We start from the raw sequence: 21,032 nt of genomic DNA on the forward strand, positions 1-21,032 counted from the left end.
ACTCCTCCCTTGGAGGGTCAGACACCCTGAGCCAATAGGCTCGTCCTGGACTTATTTCCTGGCATAATTTACATAATACTATTTAACTATTTATGGTTTTATTACTATTTAATTATTTATGGTGCAACTGTAACGAAAACCAATTTCCCCCGGGATCAATAAAATATGACTCTGACTATATCCAGGAGACAGATCCTTTGGCCCAACTCGTTCATACTAACCAAAGTGCTCACCTACGCTAGTCTCACTTGCTCATGTTTGTACTTCCTTCTAAATCTTTTTCTATTCATGTACATATTCATGTGTCTTTTAAATATTGATATTATGCCTGCCTCTGGCAGCTCATTTCCATATATGCACCACCCCATCTGTGAATACATTTCCCCTTGATTCATTTTCAAAATTTTTCTCTCTCACCTGAAAACGATGTCCCCTCCCCCAGATTACGATTCCCTTTCCCTGAGAAAAAAAGACTGGGTGCATTCACCTGCGGCTGTGCGTGCGTGCGTGCGTGCGTGCGTGTGTGTGTGTGTGCGTGTGTGTGTGTGCAAGTGTGTGTGTGTGCGTGTGCACGCGCGTGTGTGCGCGCGTGTGCGTGCACATGTGCGTGTGCATGTGTGCGTGCGTGTGCATGTGTGCGTGCGTGTGCACGTGCGTGGAAGGCCATAAGACATAGAAGCAATAGAAGTGGAGTCTGCTCTGCCACTCAGTCATGGCTGATTCGTTATCCCTCTCTTGCCTCTTTCCTGTCGCCTTTGATGCCCCTTATGAATCAAGAACCTATTGACATCTCCTTTAAACACACCTCCACATTCACCTGCGGCCTGAATTCTACAGATTCACTACCCTCTGGCTAAAGAAATTCCTCTTCATCTTGGTTCTAAAGTGAGTAAATATGTCTGTGTCAGTGTATGAGCATGTGCGTGTACGTGCATATATCATGTGCGTGTGTGTGTGCACGTGTATATCATGTGTGTGTGTGCCTGTTTGCATGTGTGTTAATCCAATCCTCCCCCTCAGCCCTGATTGTAGCCAAGTAAACTCAGGCAAAATAAATGTGTGCATGTTGAGACTGGGGTTAGGGCAGGACTGTCTTCTAAGCAGTGGCATCGACAGCTGAAGAGCTTGCCAAGATGCCATTCCTGAATAAACTGCATTGTTGTGCATATTTCTCTTTTCAAAGGGCTGGGTAACAGGACCATGTCCGTCTCAGCCTGTTATGTGTGTGTATCTGTCAATCTTGGCTTCTCTGTAAATTACAGGCATTCACAATCACATTTAGATTCTATCTTTTATTATTAAATAATTACCCTGCTTAGGCACGACTCACGATCTGAACATTGATAGCCACGACATCTGCTAAAACCCTCTGTTTGCCTTTGCTTCATTGAAAATAAAGAAGTGGTTGTGTGATGCTTCAGTGAGTAACTGTACTGCTGATTTCTCTGGACCCAGGCATAGGTTTCAACTCTTGCACCGTGCTTGGTATCTGTGGCACCGCATCACATTACACACAGGGCTACTTCGGGCAGTAACAGATAACACATAACCAGGTGCCTGTTTCAAGCCAGCAGCATCTGGGAGGACAAACCAGGGTAGGACTTACACTGAAAAGTGCAGTAGAACAAATGGACCTGGGAATATACATCCCTAATTCCTTGAAAGTGGCATCAAGGGTAGATAGGGTTGTAAATGGCACATCGGCCTTTATAAATCAGAGCATTGCATACAGCATCATAAACACAACAGAGATACTGCAGATGCTGGAAATCCAGAGCAATATGCACAAAATACTGGAAGAACTCAGCAGGTCAGGCAGCATCCATGGAAATGAATAAACAGTCAACGTTTTGGGCCGAGACATTCCTTCAGGAGCGGAAAGGAAAGGGGAAGATGCCAGAATAAAAAAGGTGGGAAGGTTGGGCGGGAGGACTAGATAGAAGGTGACGGGTGAAGCCGGGTGGTGGGAAAAGTAAAGGACTGAAGTAGAAGGCATCTGATAGGAGAGAAGAGTGAACCACAGGAGAAAGGGAAGGAGGAGGGGCCCCAGGGGAGGGGACACAGAGTATATTGAAGTTGTACAAGACATTGGGAAGTATAGTGTGCAGCTCTGGTCACCTACCTGCAGGAAAGTCATCAATAAGCTTGAAAAAGTGCAGGGAAAATTTACACAATGTTGCTGCTACTTGAAGATTTGAGTTATAGGGAAAGGTTTGAATAGATTAGGACTTTAATCTTAACTCTCTGCAGGAGAGTGAGTGGGGATCTTATTGAAGTATACAAAATTATGAGGGTATGGATGGGCTTTTTTCCCTCAGTTTGGGTGAGACTACAACTCGAGGTGATGGGTTTAGAAATGAGATGAGAAATACTTAAGGAGTATCTGAGGGGAAACTTCTTCACTCAGAGGGTGGTGTGAGTGTGAAATGTGCCAGAGCAAGTGATGGATACGGGTTCAATTGTAACATTTAAGAGAAGTTTGGATAGGTACGTGGATGGGAGAGGTATGGAGGGCAATGGTCCAGGTGCATGTAGATGGTACTACGCAGAAGACCAGGTCAGCACAGTCTAGATAAGCAGAAAGGCTTGTAACTGCATGAGCTCCCACTGACTGCTCCTGTTTCCTCTCGCGTCCGAGTTTCAGAATGCAGCTGATTGGCATGTGAGAGAAAACGGTGTTATCAAGAAAAACAAAGGGGATGGGAACGTTGGTACAGAACGGCCTCCTTCTGTGTCATAGAGAAGTACAAGTGAAATGTTTATTCCATTGAAGATTACAAGGAAATAGGGTTTTTGAAACTCTATACCTACTTGCCCTCTGCTAAGACAATGAAATTGACACTTAAATACAGGATAGGGAGGCCTATGGACTGGGTGCAGGTCAATGGAAGTAGGCAGTTTAAATGGTTTGGCACAGACCAGATGGGCCAAAGGGCCTACTTCTGTGTTGTATGACTCTAAATAAACCTTTAGGAAATATATAGTTTGGCAGCCAGGAGAAGGAAATGGCAGCTTTTGAAGAATGTATTTACGTAATCAGCATAATCAGCATTTTAATTATGGTCCAAACGCTGGCAAATTGGATTTATTGGGTTGGGCACCTTGGACTGCATGTTTCTTCTCCTTTCTGCTTCCTTCTGATTTGGCAGCATTTTGTAAAAAGTGTCCCTCAGATGCAAATGATTTGGACTTGCACAAGCTGAGCCTGCGGCGATATGTGAGGAAGGAACTATTCAGCCCTTGAGCCTGTTCTATTATTTAGTGGGATCACAATCGCTCTGTGACCTATTCCCCATATCCTCCAATGCGACGGGTTAACGTAAACGCTTTCATCTTATCTTTAAAATGAATAATTATACTGTGGTTTGTGGGGAAGTGCTCTGAACTGGATCTATCTGTAAAAATATGAATTTCAGATGTTGGGTCTAACCCAGTCAGTACTGGCTACTTCCCAACAAATCTATCACTTCCCACTCATTGAGTCCTGCCAAAGGGTCTCGGCCCGAAATGTCGACTGTACTTTCTTCCATAGATGTTGCCTGGCCGGCTGAGTTCCTCCAGCAATTTGTGTGTGTTGCTTCCCATTCCTAATGTTTGCTTCTATGCTGTGAAGCTAGGGGGAGGAATAGGCCACTCAGCCCTTTAAACCGTGCCTCATAATCATGGATAATTCTCTGTCTACATACAATATTGTTGCTCTCCCCACTACACCCCTTGTTGATTTCTTTATTCAGTAACGTATCTATTTCTTTTGAAACAAATTCAGTGACTGTACTCCTTTGGCCCTCTGTGGTGGAAATCTCCAAAAGGAAACCATCTCTACATGGAGAAATCTTTGCTTTTCTCAGTCCTAAATCTCTTGCCCTGCGACTGTGATCCCTTACTCAAGACGTCTCGGCCGGGAGAAGCATCCTCCCGTCAACCAGTCTGTTCGTTCCTGTCAGAATGTTGTAAGCTTCAATTAGATTCCCTCTCATTCTTCTGAACTTCCAAATTATTTCTCATTGGACAACACTGCCAACCCAGGCAACAGTCTGCTGAATCTAGACCTTAAGACCTTAAGATATATGAGCAGAATTAGGCCATTTGGCCCATCGAGTCTGCTCCGCCATTTCATCATGGCTGATTCATTTCCCCCCCAGCACCAATCGACTTCCTTCTCCCCATATCTCTTCACGTCCTGACTACTCAAGAATCTATCAAGCTCCGTCTTAAATATACCCAATGACTTGGCCTCCACAACCGCTTGCGTGAACTAATTCCACAGGTTCACCTCTCTCTGGCTAAAGAAATTCCTCCTCACCTCCGTTCTAAAAGGACACCCCTCTATTCTGTGGCTGTGTCTTCTGGTCCTAGACTCTCCCAACAGGATCTCTGCTGCACTTCCCTGTGGCAAATATATCCATCCTTAAGTAAACCTGCACACAGCTCTCCAAGTGTGGACTCACCAACTACCTGCAATGTTACAGGAAAACATACTTGTGCCTGTACTTAAATCCTTTTGCTATGAAGCCCAGTAGGCCATTTATCTTCTTAACTATATCTACTTGCTTGCCTTCAGTGATTGGTGTACAAGAACACCCAAGTGTCTTTGTACTAAGCTAACACTGTGTAAATTATCTGCCACCTTTATTACACAGCCGGCTCGAGGGGCAGTTAATCTGTCTGCTATGTGCATAAAGTCATGGAAATAATTTTAAGAGATGGCAAAAGACTCACGCATTCAAAACCAAATCACGTGAGCGCAGGTCTTAATACATGACACTTTAGAAATTAGGGTCGTACGTCCATGTTGGAGAGGAAATTAAGAAGCTGGTAGCTGAAACAGCACTGCCAGATTTATCCGCCCTGTCGCACTGCTAGTCCTCTTGTAACAGTGCGTCGGTACAGGGATAAACAGGCTCACATCCTCAGCTTCTTCCCCTCCGCCATCAGAATGGAAAACAAACCCGACGACTCTACCTTAGTATTTCTTCTCTCTCTTTTTGCACTACTTATTTCATTAGATTTTCTTTTTATACGCACTTCTTATTGTAATTTATAGTTTTTATTATGTATAAAATAGAAAGCAAAACAATAAGAGGTGTTTATAAAAAGAAAACTAAATGAGTAATGCAAAAAGAGAGAAAAAAACTTCTATTTTTATTAACATATATAACCATATAACAATTACAGCACGGAAACAGGCCATCTCAGCCCTTCTAGTCCATGCCGAACTCTTACTCTCACCTAGTCCCACCGACCTGCACTCAGTCCGTAACCCTCCATTCCTTTCCTGTCCATATAGCTATCCAATTTAACTTTAAATGACAACATCGAACCTGCCTCAACCACTTCTGCTGGAAGCTCGTTCCACACAGCTACCACTCTCTGAGTAAAGGAGTTCCCCCTCATGTTACCCCTAAACTTTTGCCCCCAAACTCTCAACTCATGTCCTCTTGTTTAAATCTCCCCACTCTCAATGGAAAAAGCCTATCCACGTCAACTCTATCTATCCCCCTCATAATTTTAAATACCTCTATCAAGTCCCCCCTCAACCTTCTACGCTCCAAAGAATAAAGACCCAGCTTGTTCAACCTTTCTTTGTAACCTAGGTGCTGAATCCCAGGTAACATTCTAGTAAATCTTCTCTGTACTCTCTCTATTTTGTTGACATCTTTCCTATAATTCGGTGACCAAAACTGTACACAATACTCCAAATTATTGGCCTTACCAATGCCTTGTACAATTTTAATTGTACAATATTATTATTCTGCAGGATGTAGGTTCTTTAAGGTTGTAATAGTCGGGAGTGGTAATGGGGTCAAGCTCGCACTACCTCTTAAATGCTCCCAATGGCGTGCGTCTCAAATAGCCTCTGACAATCAAGTCCAGCTCCTGGCCTTCACCTGTGGCTCAGCTGCTAAGTGCAGCGGAACCATTTCTACTGGCAGGACAAGGGGCAAAGGCAGGATACCGCTGCCTTAAAACCAGTCGCTTTGGGCAGACGGGGCTCATCAGCCATGGTTGCCAGCTCACCTAGAAGGAAAACCCTGACCTCAAATCTCCGCTGCCTTACAGCTCTATCCATTCATGGGGAAGGGATCAGGAGTATACCCCGAGGGAAAAATCCAGAGCTGGGGTCCCCAAGACAGTCCTATGTTGAGTTCGATGTTGACTGGCAACTCCTGCGATGCTGTTGGTGCCAAAACAGTATTGGCTTCTGCCGTTCCTTTCGGGTCATCAGATGCGTGGAGAGGGGGAGCTTGCTACAGGGGCAACAATATTGTACTGCCCTGGCTTGTGTACCTAGACAGCCAGGACAAAACATCCATGGTTGACCCTGGCCGATGGAGGCCTCATCGTTATTCTGTACGGCTGGCACAAAACAACAAATTTTGCAACATATTCCACCGATATTAAACCTGGTTCTCATTCTGACATTGGGTTCTTGAATTGACTTACCTAAGCAACACAACACTACGGACTTCCTCTTGCTCTACAATAGGCTTTGTCTGATTGTGTTTTATTTGCACTAATTCCCTATGTTGCACACTCTTTTATTTCTTCACTGCCCTGTATCGTTGATGTATAATTCATAAGACCATTAGACCATAAGACAGGAGCAGAATTAGGCCATTTGGCCCATCGAGTCTTCTCCGCCATTTCATCACGGCTGATTTACTTTCCCCCTCAGCCCCAATCTCCTGCCTTAATTCCTGTATCCCTTCATGCCCTCACCAGTCAAGAATCTATCAATCTCTGCCTTAAATATACCCAATGACTTGGCGTCCACAGCTGCTCATGGCAACAAATTCCACAGATTCGCCACTCTCTGGCTAATGATCCTCTTCATCTCCATTGTAAAAGGATGTCCCCCTCTATTCTGAGGCTGTGACTCACCCACCACAGGAAGCATCCTCTCCACTTACGGAGTTGAGGAAAAACTTTTTCACCCAGAGAGTGGTGGATATATGGAATGCTTTGCCCCAGAAGGCTGTGGAGGCCAAGTCTCTGGATGCTTTCAAGAAAGAGATGGATAGAGCTCTTAAAGATAGCGGAATCAAAGGTTATGGGAATAAGGCAGGAACTGGATACTGATTGTGGATGATCAGCCATGATCACAGTGAATGGCGGTGCTGGCTCGAAGGGCCGAATGGCCTACTCCTGCACCTATTGTCTATTGTCTATTGTCCACATCCACTCTATCAAGGCCTTTCACCATCTGATAGGTTTCAGTGAGGTCACCCCTATTTATGTTCTGTGTGTTGTCTGAATCTATGTATCTGTGAGGCTGTAGTTTGTGTTTTTTTTCATTATACCTGTACCTCACTGTTCTTGTGCACATGACAATCAACTTGACATTAGGAAGAAGGACGTACATGTATCCAAACGGGCAGTACTTGTCGCACACGACAGGTTTGCATCTTTTCGGCCGCGCCCGGCACTGGCAGATCTCACAGCCGTGTACGTCGGTCTGCAGGCCAAAGGGACAATCCAAGCCGCAGCCCGAGATCAGGCCTGTACAAAGCTCCTCTCCTGCAATTAAGATAAAACAAGATTAAACTCAGGGTCAACGAACAGATGCCATTGAAAGGAAGGAAAGGATTGCATCTGTTCTACAAATATTTAAGAATTCACAGCCAGCAGTTACTGAATTCAAAGCCATTCACAGCCAACAGTTACTGTTGCCTTGAAGGAAAACAAGAGATTCTGCAGATTTATTTCTTTTATTTACTTAACGATACAGCAGAGTAGGACTTTTAATCCCGCAACCCCAGCAACCCTCGACAACTCTGATTAACTCTAACCTAATCATGGGACAATTTACAATGACCAGTTAACTCAGCTGGCACATTTTTGGACTGTGGGAAGAAAGCAGAGCACCCAGGGAATACCTCTGCCTTCCACAGGATACAAAGATTCCTTACAGATGGCGCTGGAATTGAACTTTGAACTCTGACGCCCCAAGCTGTAATAGCTTTGTACTAACCACTATGCTACCATCTAGAGTAATGCACAAAAAATGCTGGGGGATTTCCCTATGGAAAATTGATGTTTTGAATTATCAGGTTCTGATAAACGGCCTCTGCCCAACACGTCGACCGTTTATTCCTTTCTATAGATGCTGCCTGGCCTGCTGAGTTTCTCCAGCATTTTGTGTGTACCTTGAAGGAACGCACTCTGCCCTTTAGTATAATTACTGAGCTTCTGTAAAAGCTAAGAGGGCTGGAACAGTTCCACAAGCCGGGCGGAATGTGTAGAGGAAGAGAAGAGTTAACATGGCAGCTCAATGACCTTTTATCAGATCTGAAACACAAAATGTTTCACTGAAATCCAAAACTGCCGTTCACATATTCAGGGATCTTCTACATCTTGGTTTGGTGGTCCCTCCTCCTCCTCCTCCTCCCAGCCATTCGTATGCCACCAGGATTTGAAGAACCAGTTGTAATTCAGTGACACAATTAGTGCCAGGAGCAAAAAGAAAACTACAGATATTGGAAAGCTGAAGGGAGATTAATTAATGTGTGAAATATGTGGCAGATTAGATGAGAATGTAAGGAGAGAGAATGGGTTTCGGATCATGCTGAAATGTGGAACTGTTTCCACTCCCAGGAATGGGTGTGCTGAGTATTTCCAGCAAATTTTCTCTTTATTAGGAAAAGCTCACAGCTAATTTGATTTAGAAAATTCCCACAAGTAGCAGCCAACATATGCCTAGATAATTGTATTTGCTGATGTGGGCTGAGAGAAGAACATTCCCCTTGACCTTTGGAAAACCAACCGCTCGTTCTCAACTAAAATCCTGGAGTATATGGATATATAATAATCTTAATGGATATAATGACTCAGTATGGCACAGGCTCAAAGAAATAGCTTGCCATCAGCACCTCATTCCCACAGGGACATCTAGCCAAGAAGTTTGGAAAAAAAAGACCTTTCCTTTCAGCATAATCCTACCACTTAAGGGTGATGTCCTGATTTATTTCTTAACCCTCTGAACCTTTCTGAGGCTGTAAGGTCTGGTTTCCTCACCTCTGCCAGCTACAATTTAGACATAAATGGTCCCTTTAAAACACAGATGGATTTAAAAGTTCAAATACATTAAATAAGCTAAAAATTTAAAGTAAAAATCACCCACATTTGATTGCTTCAGGGTGGCCTCTGCTTTAGTGTTTTATAACGAATCAGCTCTTAAAACATTCTTCCAGCAGGCTAATTAATAAAATGTATTGTAGGAATTCCATTAAATGTGGTGAATGGAATTTTTATTGGTCTTTGATCAAAACATTCTGGCTCTGTGTTAGAGACAGTCTGACAAATGCTGAGCACTCATTGTGTGCTGTTCGAACAGACAGCACTAAACAAGAGAAAAGAAACCTCACCAAAGTTCAGAGAAGATATTCACCAAAGGCCCATCTTCCTTTGGAAAAGATAGTGGCAATAAATTAGTTCCTCAGGGGTTATTTAATAACCTTCAAAGTCCAAAGTAATTTTTACTATCAAGAGTACATATATGTCACCACATACAACCCCGAGATTAATTTTTCTGTGGGCATATCAGCAAATCTATAGAATAGTAACTATAACAGGATCAATGAAAGATCAACTAGAGTGCAGAAGACAACAAACTGTACAAATGCAAATATAAATAAATAACAATAAATAATGAGAACACGAAATAACAAGATAACAAATCCTTAAAGTGAGATAATTGATTGCGGGAACATCTCAATGGATAGGCAAGCGAGTGTAGTTATCCCCTTTTGTTCAAGAGCCTGATGGTTGAAGGGTAGTTACCGTTCTTGAACCTGGTGGTATGAGTCCTGAAGCTCTTGTATCTTCTACCTGGTGGCAGTAGCGAGAAGAGAGCACGGCCTGGGTGGTGGGGATCTCTGATGATGGATGCTGCTTTCCTATGACAGCGTTTGATGTAAAATGTGCTCAATGGTTGGGCGGGCTTTGCCTGTCATGTAGTGGAATGAATCCACTATCTTTTGTAGGGTTTTCTGTTCAAAGTCAGTTGAGGCTTCAAAGCTTTTGAGAGCTACTCCCTAGATGTGTTAATAGAGGTGGTTCTAACAAATTTAAGTGAGAGTTTCCTCCATGTAATTTTCACTCATCTCTCCCTCTCTTCTTAAAATCTATTCATGGATGGATGTGGGTATCCCAGCAAGCTCAGTATTTATTGGCCATCTGTAACTGCCCTTCAAGAACACAATACATGGGACAGGAAGTAGTCCACCAGGCCCTACAAGCCTGCCCAGCCATTCATAGATGATCTAAGCTGGCCTAATCTTCTTGAACTGCTCCTGGCCAGGGTCTTTCCTGAGTTCATCGGGGAGGGACGATTAACCACCAATGTCAGAGGTGGAAAGGGTTTGGTAGTCTTACTGCAGGTTTCCCTAAAGGTTAACTTGTAGGTTGAGATGGTAGTAAGGAAGGCGAATGCAATGTTAGCATTTGTTTTGAGAGGACTAGAATATAAAAGCAATGATGTAATGATGAGGATTTATACAGCGTTGGTCAGACCACATTGGACGTCTCATAAGCAGTTTTGGGCCTGATGTGTAAGAAAGGATGTGCCGGCACGGCAGGCGGCCTAGAGAAGGCTCATAAGAATGATCCTGGGACTGACAGGGTTAACAAATTAGGAGCCTAATGAGTCTGGGCCTGTACCCTCTACAGTTTAGAAGATTGAGGAAGGATCTCATTGAAGCCTCCCTGATACTGAAAGGTTTAGATAGAGCGGACATGGAGAGAATATTTCCTATAGTGGGGGAGTCTAGGACAAAAGGGCACCGTTCTAAAGAACATCCCTTTGCCGCAGATGGCTGTGGAGATTAAGTCGTTGGGTATATTTAAAGAGGACACCGATAAGTTCTTGATTAGTATTGGGCGTTAAAGGTTACGGACAGAAGGCAAGAGAATGGGGTTGAGAGGGAATATCAATCAACCATGACCAAATGGCAAAGCAGACTCGATGGGCTGAATGATCTAATTTTGTTCCTATGTCTTGCCTATGCCCATTGATGAAGTGTTTCCAAGACCTAAGGACTCACTTTCAAGGCTCTTCACTTCATCTTATTGATATTTATTGCTTATTAATTTCTTATTATTTTTTTCCCTTTCTTTTTGCATTTGTACAATTTATTGTCTTTTGCACACTGGTTTTCTGTCCTGTTGGTGTGGTGTTTCATTTATTCTATAATGGTTATTGGATTTACTGAATAATGCCCATAAGAAAATGAATCTCAGGGTTGTATATGGTGACATATCTGTACGTTGATAATAAATTTACTTTGAACTTTAGTGTATTACTGGGAAATAAATGCTCCCTGCTGGTCAACATGTTGAAGGGGGATCTGCTGCTGGCATTAATGCTACGTGCCTGTAGTTGAGGTCATAAGTCCAGAAGGTGTTGTTGAAGGAATGGTGATCTGTTGCAGTGCATCAAACTGCTGGGGTCCTTTGTGGGGAAATGAACGGCCCTTCCCTATCTCCACACAGTGACAGACACACTGTAACAGCAATAAGCTACTTGACTGCCAGAAACTGAAGTCAAATGTATTTCTACCCAACATTCACAGGCAGGGACGAGGGTTTCTCTGTCACTTCCAGTTGCGGCGTTCCAGCCTGGTTTGTCTGCTGTCTGACACAAGATTATCTGTGATGTTCTACGACCATCTGCCATACAATGTGGGCAGCACTGTAACGTAGTGGTTAGCACAATGCTTTACAGTACGGGTGACCCAGGTTCAATTCCCGCCACTGCCTGGTAAGGAGTTTGTACGTTTTCCCTGTGATCGCATGGGTGCTCTGGTTTCCTCCCACAGTCCAATAATTGGTCATTGTAAATTGTTTTGTGATTAGGCTAGGATTAAATTGGGGGATTGTCAGTCACTGGACAAAAAACCCAGAGTCATTTAAGAAGCCAATGTGTATTATTTTCTATAGAAACCAAGTTTTCTTACAGGTTTTGTTGCCCCATCAAGGATGGGTGAACTGACTTGAGGTGTTACCTTACACTGTTATTTCTTTGCTTGAATGTAACCCTTCAGAACATCCAATCAAGAGAGACAAGCAGAGACTCAATGGGACAACAGAAATTGTGCACTGAAGGATCAAGGGTTAACATTATACAACACGTGTTAGGAATCTGCCATGGTGTGTTGCTCAGGGCACTTCACACAAAAAAAAATTCAACAATTATAAAGAATAAAGAACAATATGAAAATAAAAAGACTGATAAAATTAGAGGTTAAAAGATCGATTTGGAATAAAATGTGCATAAATAAATAAATACCGGCATGTATTTATAATGTAAACAGCATCATAAAGTGTGGGTAAAAGAAGTTGATTGTAAGGCATTTTGAAACGCCCTGAGCCTGTAAAAGGCTCTATTTAAATGCAGTTTCTCTCTCCTACCACAAAAGATCCCGAGAGGTCTGGCAGTATCAGAAGCCACGGTACAGATTGATAGGGTACATCTGGGAATGTTATCTGTTCGTGTTGTGCTTGAGCTCAGCTCTCCAGTATCTCGTTCAACGTGAATAAGCACACTAAAGGGGGAACACAACCACTCCCTTTTGCCTTTAAAGCTTCAAGGCATTGCACACTGTGCGCTATGAAGTGAGATATCATTTGGCTTCACAGTTGCTCTCAATGAGAATATGTGGAGCAACATCAGAGAAATGAACAAACAGAGGCTTTTCCCTGGCACGGGACCACAATGCTGAAGCGTCACAATAACAGCTTTTTCAGTTCACTTACTCTGTCTACAAAGAAAGCTCTTCACCCGGTCTGATAGCTCACAACAAAGGCCTCATGAATGAACTAGGTGGCAGAGAACTGGAATAAATTATATATTTTCCACTTGTTTGGCTGCCATGACCAAACGTGTGCATAATTTACTTCACAAATATTTAGCATCTTACACAGAGCGCCTGTGCAATTCCTGTTAGGTTCAGTTGGCGACAAAGACTGACTTCAATCTGTGGCACACTGCACACGCTCCGCCAGTAACCATGTATGCGTGCACATATACATAGACACATGCACAATCAAATCATTAACATGTAAGATATAGGAACAGAATTAGGCCCAATCAGCTTGGCTTCCATGGCAACGAACTCCACAAGTTCAAACACTGCTCAGTTCTAAAGGTAGATCCCTTTATTCTGAGGCCATTCCCTCAGATCCTAGACTCTCCTGCTAATGGAAACGTGTGTGTGCTTACATTTGCATATATGTACACAACTCCCCAGCGCATATACATTCACAGAGAAATATACTCATGCAGGCCACCCCTCTCTCTCTCTCTCTCTCTCACACACACACAGACAGTTCAGTAATGTGCAGAATGACATTTGAACTGTATTGGATCATGTGTGAGAATGTGCCAAGAGTGCATGTGAACTGATTGACCCTACTAAGTGTGGAAGGCCCCGTTTCGTCGTGCCCACAATACAAGTTGCCCAGCGTGTACCGCGGCCAACGTGACTCAATACAAGCGCTTAGTCGTATTTCTCGGCTGTCGTCCTCGCTCCGCGCGTGATCAGTGTGTCAGTACATAAATACAGGGCACTCACTCGTTTTGCACTGGCACTTCCGGCATCCACCGTTGTCGAGCTTGAAGCCGTAGATGCAGTCCCTCTCTGTCAGGGTACAGTTTCTCAGCTGCTCGCACACTGGCGGCCCGATGGTAATATATGTCGGCTCTGCAGCGGGAAGGGAGGAGAGATGGAGTGTGAGAGATGTTACAGGAGCTCACACACACTGTTCCCTTCTCGCATAAGCACACGGGATTCTGCAGGTGCTGGAAATCTAGAGCAACGCATACAAAACGCTGGAGGAACTCAGCAGGTCAGGCAGCATCCATGGAGGGGGAGAAACATGCAACATTACAGATCCTATTGTCTGAGACATTGTCTAAGGTGCATCGTCTGTTCCAATAGTTCATGTGGATGTTAAGGTTTTCCCTGTATTAGATGAGTTATGAGGTCTGCCAATACCCTGACTGGCAGTGCTGCCATGACCAGCCCTACCTAGGACAATAGACGGAAGGCTTATTCTTCACACGACCGCTTGAGGGGCTGTTTCTCAGGCAGAACAGCTATTGAATTTCCCTTTAAAACCCCTCCATTTCAATGGCGATTCACTGCACTGATACATTCCAAAGTGAACAGCATTGTTAAAGTCTTTTAAAATTTTAATAGCACACATCATTGCACATCAGCAAAATGGACATTTCATTAGTCAAGCATCCTATAGTGAAACTGGTTTGAAATTATGACATTTATATATTTAAACATGTTTTATTCCATACCCATACTTTAATCACTACGGTTACTTTTTAGAATAGTTTAATCTTATAATTGTTGAATGCTGATTTTGTTGCATGTAGCATCAACACAACACAGCAAATTCCTAACACGTGCAAATGTATATGGTGAATTAAGCTGACCGTTGACCATTGGCTATTTAGGAAGTCAGGCCACATTGGTGGGGACGAGAAACTGAGCTAATGTGTTGGCATGAAGACCCCACATCAGAAGTGTGAAGGAGACAAACTTGTGAGGCTGGAGGGAAGGAGGTGTTTCCTTTATCGGAAAGTGTTTCCTTAACTAGGCTATCCAATAAACTTTATGTTTTAAATCCAGTATCATTCTCACTCCTCACAGGGCATCGGGAAATCTTCTCTGCTTGTTTTTCTCTGTAGCAGGGCATACAAGGAGGTATGGACTGAATCAGAGAATCAGACATGAAGGTTTGTGCTGGGGTCCTATTGGGTATCATTCAGGGAGTTACACATTACAGAAACCAGCCTCCTCTCCGCTGACTCTGACTACCCTTCTCACTGCCCCAGTAAAGCAGCCATCATAATCACAGACCCCACCCATCTCAGACATCCTCTCCTCTCTCCCCTCCCATCGGGTAGAAGATACAAAAGCCTGTAACCATGTACCTTCAGGCTCAATGACTGCTTCAATCCTGCTGTTATCAGACTACAGGACAACAAGAAGCACCATTTACAGGAACACCATTCACAGCTCCTACCAAGCTGCATCTCCATCTGGTATGGGAGCACCAGGGCATCGGACCAGAAGTCCCTACAGAGGACTGTGAGAACAGCCGAGAGGATCATGGGGGTCTCCCGCCCGTCCATCGGGGACATTTATCAAGAGCGCTGCATACGCAAGGCCCTTAGTATTATCAAGGATCCCACCCATCCGACCAGCATCCTCTTTGACTTCCTACCATCAGGCAGGAGACTCCGATGATTAAAGACAAGAACGGTTGGGATGGGAAGCAGCTTTTTCTCTCAGGCCATTGGGCCTCTGAACTCCTTGCTGCATTGTATTTGAAGTGTCACCGGATAATTTGTACCGTACCCTACAATATTTAATTTACGTACTTTACTTCGTTTATCTATGCATAATTCATTTGTCGATTGAATTCTTACTTTCCTAAGTTATTGCGTGTTATGAGTCCTGCTGTGCTTTACACCCTGGTTTGGAGGCACATTTCTGGTTTGACAGTATACATGTACATAGTTAAGTGACAATAAATTTAACTTGACCTGACTAGACCCCTCAGTTTACCTTGTTATGGCTTTGTCCTTTACTGTCAGCCTGCACTGCACTTTCTCTGTAACCGTAACACCTCATTCTACACTCTGTTATTGTTTTCCCTTGTGCTACCTCAACGTACTGATGTGGTGAAACGATCTGTATGGGTGGCATGCAAAGCAATGATTTTCACAGTCTCTTACTCAGCCGGTACATATGACAATAATAAACCAATTACCAGTGTGGCTTGGCCACAGAAATACTGCGGCTACAAGAGTGGGTTAGAGCAGGACATCCTGCAGAGAGTGATTCACCCCCTGACATTTCACCATTTACAAGGCACAAGATTGGATGTGTGATGAATTACTCCTCTCTTGCCTGGATGAGTTCAACTTCAACACTCAATTTAGCTGAACACTATCCAGGCCCTTTTGATTGATATCTCACACACCGCCTGAACTAGTTATTGTTTTCAGGACCCGGCACAGTGGCTGTGGTGTATACCATCTACAAAACACACTCAAGTTACTTGTCCTAAACTGTTCTGACAGTAGCTCCCAAATCCGCAACCTTAACCACTTCATCCAGTCAGGATTTCTGTACTCCGTAAACAGTGTGAGGTTAGGATCTCTGACGTAAGGAGCTCATTGACACAGGGGATTCGGCCAATGCTGGAAGTCCAAAGCGACACACACAAAATGCTGCAGGAATTCAGCAGATCCTAACTGTCATCAGTCGGCATTTCAGGCCAAGACCTTTCAGACCCTTCTGAAAGTCCTGAAGAAGGGTCTCGACCCTAAACATTGATTGTTTATTAATTTCCATCGATACTGCCTGAACTGCTGGGTTCCTCCAGCATTTTGTTTGACGTTCATTGATCCAATCAAAGGAACTCTTCCAAGAAAGCAACAGAATTCCCCTGGTCTCAAATCCAGAAATTCCACCATCAGACTGAGATTAAAATTCAAGTGCACCTTGAAACACAGAGTGAAACACAGAGTGAAATCCATCGCTTGCGTTAACAACCAACACACCAAGGGATGTGCTGGGGGCAGCTTGCAAATGTTGCCACACATTCTGGCCCCAACAGAGCATAGCCATAATACTCTGCAGAACAACACAGAACACGAGTAAGCAGAAGACAATAGGCTAATAAACAACCACAGAACAAGCCCCTTTACTCTCTCCCAGCACATGTGGACACTCGTCAGCTCCAGGAGAGGCCTCCAGGCATTCAGGCTTCAGCCACCAGTAATGACAACTTGGCAACATAAGGACACTTCACTGGAACGTTATAAAGAGGCACACAGCGCAAGCGGTGGAAGAACTCAAAGGTTCAAAGTAAATTTACAATCAAAGTACATACAGTACTGTACAAAAGTCTTAAGCACCCGAGAGTTTTTAGATAGTTTCAGACTGTATGGCCTTCACAAAGGCCCCGATCTCAACATCATTGAGGCCGCCTGTGATTACCTGGACAGCCAAAATCTGCAGAAGAACAGTGGCCAGTTCCTTAAGGTGCTTGGAACAACCTACCAGCCAATTTCTCATAAAACTGCACGACAGTGTACCTAAGAGAATTGATGTTATTTCAAAGGCAAAGGGTGCTCTCACCAAACATCGATTTGATATATAATTTTTTTTATTTACTGCTCTTTATAGTAAATTGTTCGATATTTTAAAACTTTTCATTTCATCATTTTTGAAAGCTCTTTGCTTTACAGATTTTTTTTTACACGTGCTCAAGACTTTTGCTCAGTACCGTACATGTCACCACATACTACTCTGAGATTCATTTTCTTGTGGACATTCACGGTTAATACAAAAGAATCACAAAAGAATCAATGAAAAACTGCACACAAAGATGGACAAACAACCAATGTGCAAAATATAACAAATAGTACAAAGAAAACACATAATAAACAAACAAACAAACAAATAAATAATATGGCAGACATGAGTTCTAGAGTCTAAAGGTTGTGAAATCAGTTTAGTGTTGGAGTGAATGAAGTTATCCCCTCTGGTTCAGGAGCCTGATGGCTGAGGAATAATAACTGTTCCTTAACCTGGTGTTGTGGGCCCAAAGGCTTCCGTACCTCAATTAGATTTGAAGAAGCATTTAGCAGGAAGAAAGAAGGGACAGAGATGCACGGACTTGGAGCCCAGGCACGGCTGCCGATGGATTAAAGAACTGATAAAGTGCTAGCATTCTCAGGGTGTGAAGCTAGAGCAAGTCACAGAGATGGGGAGGGATCTGAAAACAGAGATACGAATTTCAGCATGAAGGCATTGCCTATCCAGTGACCAAAGCGAGACAGCAGGCACTGCGGATGAAGCTGAATGGGATTTGATTCAAGGCCAAAAGGTTCATCGTCATATGCACGGGTACATGTGAACACCGGTGCAATAACATACTTGCTGCAGCTTCGCAGGAACATAGCATCATGTAAGCAGCACTCACAAAATAATTGGAAATTGAACATAAATTATACCAAATTTTACAAGAAAGGACACAATTAGAACTAAAAAATACAATGTCCATTTCAGTGCAGTAATGATTAGGGTTGTGCCGGTTGGTTCAAGAAATGGACGGTTGAAGAGAAGTAGATGTTCTTGAATCTGGTGGTATGGGGCTTTGGGCTTCAGTACCTCCTGCCCAATGGGAGCCGTGAAGAGATGGCCACCCCCCGTCCTGACATGTGTACCAGGTCTCCGTTCCTTGCATGCAACAAACTGTGCCCCCTCTCAAAACAAGAAGCAAAATTGAAAGTGGAAAAGAAAGTCCTCTCTCATATTCCCTCTGCACCCCTTAACCCTTAACCACAACCCATGCTTCCTGGTTTTAGATATCTTTTCAATGTGGAAATTTAGTCTATCTATCTAAGTGGTGATACTCTTGGTTGCCCCAGCACATCTGTGGGTATTAATGCAAATGACATGTGATAAATAAATATGAACCTGAATCTATGTCCCCTTACCCTATCTCTGATCCCCCGCCACCCACCTCTTTGTTTAGAGACACAGCACGGAACAGGCCCTTCCAGCCCAATGAGCCGCACTGCCCAGCAACCCACCTACTTCACCTTAGCCTAATCACAGGATAACATACATTGACCAATTAACCTACGTCTTTGGAAAGTAGGGAGAAAACCACACATTTATGGGGAGGAACATACAAGCTCCTTACAGACGGCCTTGGAATTGAGCTCCAACCTCCCACATCCCAAGCGGTAGAAACCACTACGCTACCACGGCGACACCACCCCTCCCCCATTCATTCTTCCTCTCTGAATTGCCAACCTAGGCCAGGAAGAAGAGGGTGTATCGTGTTCAGTGCTGCCCCATGATGAGGGTGAAACTTGCAGGAGCATCAAAACCTCCAAATGATCCATTCAGAACACATTTCCTTGCTGAGGAAAAAATGTAGAGGGTGAAGGAGAGGAGTGGTGGAAGTTAGCTGAGACAAAGGTCAGAACTGTAAGCCTTGTAGAATTTATGTGAAACCCTGCAAGATTAATGCAATTCAAGATTTAAAAATTAACTGGACTTTATTCTACTTAGCCAAGCCAGATGACTAAATTGTCCCAATCCTTTTTCTCTTTATTGCAGTGCCCTAAGTAAATCTGCCAACACCTCAGTGAGGGGAGCATTTTTCACATTTCAAGCGAAACTCAGCGGCTATTTACCGTGCAAGGAATGTCTCCTGGACTGAAGCTTATGGAGGCCAGAGGGTCGAAGGGCACTGGCATGGGCCATTTATCACCAGTCGGCTGTGGCTGTGAGGGAGCATGACAGTCCCCAGCATCAAATTAACAAAGGACTCGACAAAACAGAGCAACTGACGGTGCGCCTGGTTACGTGCAAAAAATGCCACTTAATATCCGGCAGGTCAACATTGGAATCCAAAATATGGCCTGCTTAATCGGAGGTAGACGTCTTGCATGGCTGAAGTTTATGGCACATAATGACACTGGATCAAATAAGGATTTGCACCAGACACAAAGACAGGGTTTAAATCCACCATGTGCCTAACAGAGTAAATGTTTGCTTTAGGCAGGTATGTTTAATGCTTGTACTGATGTCTCTTTTCTGGATTTAAAGTTTATTGACAGCGTAACTGGCAGGCACAAACAGGATGTCCTCAGTGTTAGGATGAAAGTGCTTGAAGATAGAGATGAAACTTTGGTGACTACCTACACCCAGCGGCCACTTCATTATGTACACCTACTTATTAGTGCAAATATCCCATCAGCCAATCACGTGACAGCAACTCAATGCTTACGAGTATGCAGACATGGTCAAGAGTTCAGTTATTGCTCAGACCAAACATCAGAATGGGGAAGAAATGTGATCTGAGTGACTTTGACTGTGGAGTGATAGGCAGTGTCAGAGTATCTCAGAAACTGCCGATCTCCTGAGATTTTCACGCACTCTAGAGTTTACAGAGAATGGAAAAAAAAACATCCAGTCAGTGGCAGTTCTGCGAGCGTAAACGCCTTATTAGTGAGTGAGGTTAGAGGAGAATTGCCAGACTGGAACAAGCTAACAAGGAGACAAAAGTAACTCATTTTAACTACATGTTACAATAGTGGTGTGCAGAAGAGCATCTCTGAATGCACAACATGTCAAACCTTGAAGAGGACGGGCTACAGCAGCAGGTGACCACGGAGATATACTAAATACCTAAGGAGTGGCCACTGAGTGTACTTGCAAGCATTATATAACCTGTGAACTACTGACTGTTGTGATATAGAGCAACAGAACTAGATCCCATGTGGCTTCAGAGACATCTGACCAGCTACATCCGCCTAAGTGACGATTGACCTGCCGTATTTTCCATACACTCTTTTTCCTTAATATATACAGATGACATACAATTTTCAGAAGTATTATACTTAGAGGCAGAGTGAACGGCGAGGAGGATTGTTATTAACATCAAAAATATATATAGGTAGGAGGAATGGGTGGGTCGGTGACGGGATATTTAGTTATAGAATGGCCTATTAGCTGTTGCGTGAGATTGCTGGGGTAATGGACTGTTTGTTGCTGGATGAGATTGCTGGGGTAATGGGCCATTTGATGTTGGGTGAGATTGCTGGGGTAATGGGCCATTTGATGTTGGGTGAGATTGCTGGGGTAATGGGTGATTTGATGTTGGGTGAGATTGCTGGGGGAATGGGCTGTTAGGTGTTGGGTGAGATTGCTGGGGTAATGGGCCATTTGATGTTGGGTGAGATTGCTAGTGGAAGGGGCTGTTAGGTGTTGGGTGAGATTGCTGAGGTAATGGGCTGTTAGGTGTTGGGTGAGATTGCTGGGGTAATAGGTCATTTGATGTTGGGTGAGATGGCTGGGGGAATGGGCCATTAGATGTTGGGTGAGGTGGCTGGGGGAATGGGCCATTTGACGTTGGGTGAGATTGCTGGGAGAATGGGCCATTTCATGTTGGGTGAGATTGGTGGGGTAATGGGTCATTTGATGTTG

The 21,032-nt window shown here is 43.8% G+C and overlaps 1 protein-coding gene across 2 annotated transcripts in view; it reads right to left on the reverse strand.

The window, feature by feature from the left end:
* crim1 (cysteine rich transmembrane BMP regulator 1 (chordin-like)) overlaps positions 1–21,032 on the reverse strand; it is a 287,358-nt gene that overhangs the window by 48,429 nt on the left and 217,897 nt on the right. For both annotated transcript variants that reach the window (XM_072264867.1, XM_072264866.1), the window contains exons 8-9: positions 13,572–13,700; positions 7,362–7,518 (exon numbers count right to left, since the gene is read on the reverse strand). In XM_072264867.1, the coding sequence (XP_072120968.1) occupies positions 7,362–7,518; positions 13,572–13,700 (286 nt within the window). The remainder of the gene's footprint in view (positions 1–7,361; positions 7,519–13,571; positions 13,701–21,032) is intronic.

The sequence above is a fragment of the Mobula birostris genome, chromosome 8 (genome assembly GCF_030028105.1).
Source record: "Mobula birostris isolate sMobBir1 chromosome 8, sMobBir1.hap1, whole genome shotgun sequence".
NCBI classification, from domain to species: domain Eukaryota; kingdom Metazoa; phylum Chordata; class Chondrichthyes; order Myliobatiformes; family Myliobatidae; genus Mobula; species Mobula birostris.